Genomic DNA, 6,000 nt, shown 5'->3' with positions numbered 1-6,000 from the left:
CACGACTTCGCCCATAGAGAATTTGCTACCTGACGAGTTGGCAAAACTTCAAGAGGAAGTTTTGACCCTCAACAAGGTACACAGGTACGCAAATGAAGGGTCCATATGGAAATCGCCAGTCGGCGAAGTGAAGTGTGAGTTTAAATCTGGTATCTTGTACCAGTACGCCAGGAAAGGGTCAAATACGTTTAAACAGGTTGTCGAACTGAATTATAAACAAATCTAGCCACCCAACTGATGTTGATGATACCATCTAAGGTGTAGAGAGGTGCATTTCTGATGTGAAATCATGGATGACACGTAACAAGCTGCAGATGAATGATGATAAAAGATGATAAAACTGAGGCCATTCTGATTACAACACAAAGACTTTCTCATTCACATCCTTTACCTCAAACAATAAATATCAGCAACACCAACATTAAATTCACACAGTCAGTACGAAACCTAGGTGTTACTCTGGACAGTACTCTCACATTGCACCAACATGTCATGAACATATGCAAGGTTGCATATCTTGGCTAAGACGCATCAGCTCAGTTCGCAAATATCTTTCAGTTGATGCCACTAAAACACACGTGTGTTCATTAGTACTTTCAAGACTGGACTATTGTAACTCAATTCTGTCTGGTTCATCTCAATATCTGCTTCAGAAAATTCAAAAAAGTTCAAAACACAGCTGCTCGGAACATACTTAGAGTACCACGATCAGAGCACACCTCCCCGCTGCTCTGTACCGTACACTGGCTATCCATTCGATTCAGAATCAAACACAAAATTTGTTCTCTGTGCTACTTTTCACTGTCGGACTCTAGTCCAACATACCTATGTGACCTCACCCATGTGTAGATACCAGCAAGATACTTACGCTCCTCCTCTGACAATCGTATACTCATTATTCCCACTATGAAAACAAAGTCGTATGGACAACGTTCTTCTGCATAGCAGGGCCCAGCAACGTGGAATGAATTACCCACTGAACTTAGACACAAAGACACAATGATCACATTCAAGAGGGCTCTCAAAACTCACTTATTTCGACTGCAAGAACAAACTTAAAGACCTAAGAATGTCTCCTACCTTAAATATTCTCAGCATGTTTTTTTTTTTAATGTTTTCTAATTTCATGGTGTTTGTTTTTGTAATCATATCATTATATGTTTTTTATCTTATATGTGTTGTCTAATGTTGTAAAGCGCTTAGTGCTTCTAACGATTAGGCGCTAAACAAAGTCCTCATTATTATTATTATTCGCATTTGTTTAGGTCATTTTGACATTACTGTACAATCGGAATAACCTCGGCGTTTTACATTTAATCGTGAATGAATCCGATGCTTTAAATCGTCGCCATTGTCGAACTACTTTCGTTCACATGGAATTACATCACAATTAATACTTCCAGTTCAGTACCCACGAATGTAGTTCTAGTCTATTTTTAGAACATTTTTTCCTCTCTCATTTTGATGGTGATAGAAGAGTTTTATTTATGCAGTTTTGGTAGGGATTTAAAGGTAACTGTTTATTCTTGATAATATGAGCTCAGGGTGTTGTTGTCTGTATGTATTTTGGCGACAGTGCACAGTGAGTAATAAGGCCTTGGTGATGATCCGGAAGTGAAATACGTGTTCTGGTTACATGCTGTTATGTTGAGAGTCAATGATCTAAAAAAAGAGCAGGTCAACCTTTGACAAGAACTTCACCGTGAAGTCATCTTTGAAGGTATTTTAGACTAACATATGATTTGCATTGATTGTCACACAGTGGAAAGGTCAGTACTGAGAAACAAATGTAGAGAACATATAGTAAAATTAATTGTGTACTATGTCCACATGGCATAATGTTGATTAATGGAGTGAAAGTCACACTCGAAACAAGATGGTTTTTGCTGTCGTAACATACATTGTGCAATTCATTAGAGAAGAAACAACAAACACATAAAATTGAAATATATTTGTAGAACTACTTCCGATATCATTGCGCAAACTGACGGAAATGGCCGAGTGATGTTCCTTTCGGTTATTTCCGAATGTTTCTGTTCAAGTTCTAATAGCTGATTGGTCGACGCAGACACACCTACCGAATGCTATTTTTGCTCTTGTTTACTTTCGCCGGACTCAAGTGTGTGTGTGTAATCCTTGTATTCAGGATATTAACAGTTGTATTCAATAGGAACTGTAGATTTTATTTCTTTGATAGACTGGGATAGATTTGTGACCGACACACACAAAACTGGGTGTGCCAGTTATTGTCAAGGTCACAGGTAGACTTTACACTGCAGGAGGGTAGCAGTCTGCAGAGTAACTTTCTCCAGATACATGTTTACCACGCTGGATTCAATGACATTCACCTATTTGTCTGCCTTAGACATCTGCAATTAAAAGTGGTAGTGACCGGCGTCATGTTTCTAACAAGAACTGTTTATTTTTTGACAAACAAATGGTAAGTGACTATTCTAGTCTTCTCTCTCTCTCTCTCGTGTATATGGATGTAATCTGGTAGGGTTTGTCACTCTCTGTGCAGTAAATGTAATTTACCATTAGATCTCTACTCCTGTATTCAGCATACTAAAGGTAATATCGTAGTGCATGTATGTTCCACTGCACAAATAATTTATTTTATTCTTTGTGCGTTAATAGTTGTACTAAAAAAAGACAAAAAACCCCATGATAATTCATGCTGTACCTTGAAACTTTGCATGCAAGTTAACATTGATCTTGGCAATTTCTACAAGCTTCTGTAATTTTGCACATGTACCTGTAATTTTGTACCCATACCTGTAATTTTGTACCTTTACTTGGGATTATAATTACAAAGAGATTGGTATCTAATCCCATTCGGAATTTATGGTTGACTTCATATTGATACGCATGTGAGGACCCGATTTAGCAGTTGAGATGAAAGGAAGAACAGGGTATCTATTCTCTGGGGGGTTATTAAACATTTTTTTTGTTGATAATAAATATGCAACATGTTATTAAATGATGTAAAACATTATCACCAAATTTTTGGTGCTATTTACTTTTTAAATAGCAAGAAAAGATGTGTATATATGAATGATTGATGGTTAGTTAATAATCTGTCAACATAATATCGCAAAATTGTTGGCTGTTTTGCAGCAGGCATGAAATATAAAAAAACCCAGATATCTTGCAGAGGTAAAATTCTACCCATATTATATCAATGACACAAATCATATTGTATGCTTTTGGTTATTTCACAGGCAGTGTTATATCTTGACCAAATTGATTAATCAGAACAAGAAATAATTTTGAATTTAAATTCTTATCTCCTAATTAGGGAGTAAACAATTGAGACCCTATGAGTATACTATCATATCCATACCATAAATATACCATATACGAGATCAATTCTCCTCTCTCAGCACTGAGAGGTTATTGTTAGGACTGGTCAGCCTGGTGTCAGAATAATGTGAATGGTTGGGGCATCATGCTACATGTCTGGCATGAAGCCCCAGTGCTAGACCTCACTATTAACTGCCACACTCTAGACATCGAAGCAATATGACTGAAAAAAATTGCAAAAGCTACATTAAAAATTCAAATCACATATACAAGCACAAGATCTATTTTAGGGCACACAATTGTGGACAAAAACAAGTACCAAAAATGTAACATATGTGCCAACATTTCCAAGGTATACCGTTATTTCTTCATTAAATCACTCCTAAATTGACCTTCCCCGGGAATGGAAAATAAAGGTGAAATTGCCACCTCTCCCAATTTTTTTGTTCAAGAACTACTGGTAGAATAGACCTAGAATAACCATGATTAATATAAATTGTTAATAAGCACTTGTGTCAGGTGTCACTGGGTCACTGAAAAAGGTATGAGATCCACTGAACGGTCATATTGGTGAAACCTATTTGCATGTATAGAATGTTTTTGAATCAATATAGGACTTTTAAAATCTATTAGCAGTATTTAACTAAATGAAAAATGACATGATTGAGATGACTGGGAAGGGGGAGGAGCATTTTCAGAACTTTGAAATTATTTTTTTCCCCTTGTTATGATAATGAATAAAGGTTTTTCAAAAAGGTGGTTAACATTCATTAAACATATTTAGGTGGTCAAGAGCTCTAATGTCTCCTGCATGCACCTAAGACATAGCAGTTAAAGGAATGGGATTGTACACTACCATAAACCAATAAATTATTCCCTGCCACTTTTTAATATTTTCTGATATTATTGGCCTGGGTCAGTAATGTCAAAGTAAAAACTGATAAGTGACCTTGACTTTGAAGAATAAATCTTGAATGTGTACCATGAAATAACATAATACATGTATGTGTGTATGATGAAATAGTATAATACATGCATAAGTGTACCATAAAATAGCATAATACATGTATGAGTGTACAGTGAAATATCATAATACATGTAAAAGTGTACAATGAAACATCATAATACATGTATGTCATTACAATGAAATAGTTGTTGTTGTTGTTGTAGGGTTTAACGCCATTTTTCAGCACAAGATAGGCTATCCATGGTGGCCAGTTTAAATGGTGGAGGAAGAACCTGGAAAAACCCCAGAAAGAACCGCCAACCCATGAGAAGCTACTGGTAAGCTTTCTCATGTACCCACATTGGATGAGCCCGAGACTCAAACCCACGCAGACAGAAGTGAGACGTGAGTGATCTGTAACGGTGAATGCTTTAGACCACTCAGCCACTTTGGTCCCCACAATGAAATAGCATAATACGTGTGTAAGTGTACCATGAAATAGCATCATACACGTATAAATGTACCATTTTTAACATAGGTTTAACAATTTTTCAGTCAGATCACTAGGATGTCTACAATATGACAGTTTATAGTGATGTCTAGCACTGGGGCATCATGCCGCAGACATGTAGTATCATGCACCATGTTTTATCCTAGCTCTTCAGTTTTCAAGATCTGGCACGGATGCAAAAGCAGTGATGAAATTTACAACCTGCAACACATATTGTAGTGACAATATATTTGTACCTAATTTCATTAATTTATCTTAAACAGCTCACATGCTGTCAAGCAGAGGTGAACCGTGATGTTTCATTATATAATCTCCAATTCCATCATTTACTTAAATATCAGGAGTTAAAAAAATAATTACCTTTACTAAGACCGGATAATTTCTTTACTAATGAAAATTATCATTTTTCATGAATATTTCTTCTGGAAGGTCAATATCTTTAGTGTTTTTGTCTATCATTACATATATCAAATGCAGTATGGAAGTGGTCTAGGTAAACTGGGTTGCATTACATCCTTACTTGCCAGTAAAGAACACTTTCATAATAATGTTTCTGTGTTTTCATGCAAAGACAGAATCATAGTTTCATTTTTGCCATTTTTGTTTTTTTTTTGGGTAAAGGTATGTCAGTATGTTCCTTGTGTACATACACAAACTACCATTGGTGATATTTAACTGTGGATGGTAATGTTTTATTTAGAACAAAATTGAATTGATGAAAGCCCAACAGGTCTGAAGCCAAAATTTGTCTATGACCGTCATGGTCCTAGATTATAACAACATAGGCAACTTCTGATTAGAGTGAGTTCTGATATCAAGATTATTTCATAGCATAAAATTTTAGATCATCCTTGACAACAGCATGTATCACTCTAATGTTACGCTTCTATTCATATTATCATTCCTCAGAAAATCTTAAATTAATCCATATTTTCCTTTAAAAATGTTTGAACAAATTTTGACAGTACAACTCCAAATACATAAGTGATTACCCCAGGTATGTAAATGAGCCCATTCACTTAGACTGGTGCAAGAATATTGGAAACCAAGGGAAAATCTGCCATAAAATAAAACTGAGAAGATAAGAACTTGCCAAACTTGTACATTGATTACTTCATCACAAATAAATGTAAATCCAATTTACTGATAATAACCTGTCTTTAACTTCAGTTGCATTCAGATTTAATTTGAGAGGAATCTTTTATTTCAATTATTCATTGAAAATACAAAGTGCTCAGTA

General features: G+C 35.6%; 1 protein-coding gene across 1 annotated transcript in view; it reads left to right on the top strand.

Moving 5' to 3' along the window:
• The first annotated feature begins 2,072 nt into the window (after positions 1-2,072).
• Positions 2,073-6,000, top strand: part of LOC149781378 (delta-1-pyrroline-5-carboxylate dehydrogenase, mitochondrial-like) — a 91,439-nt gene continuing 87,511 nt past the window's right edge. The window contains exon 1 of the mRNA XM_089935465.1: positions 2,073-2,440. Within this exon, the coding sequence (XP_089791591.1) occupies positions 2,400-2,440 (41 nt within the window). The 5' untranslated portion in view covers positions 2,073-2,399. The remainder of the gene's footprint in view (positions 2,441-6,000) is intronic.

This window comes from Sinohyriopsis cumingii, chromosome 15 (assembly GCF_028554795.1).
Source record: "Sinohyriopsis cumingii isolate HCF-2022 chromosome 15, ASM2855479v2, whole genome shotgun sequence".
Classification (NCBI taxonomy): domain Eukaryota; kingdom Metazoa; phylum Mollusca; class Bivalvia; order Unionida; family Unionidae; genus Sinohyriopsis; species Sinohyriopsis cumingii.
Note: the sequence above shows the minus strand (reverse complement) of the source record. Positions and strands in the feature narration are given on the sequence as shown.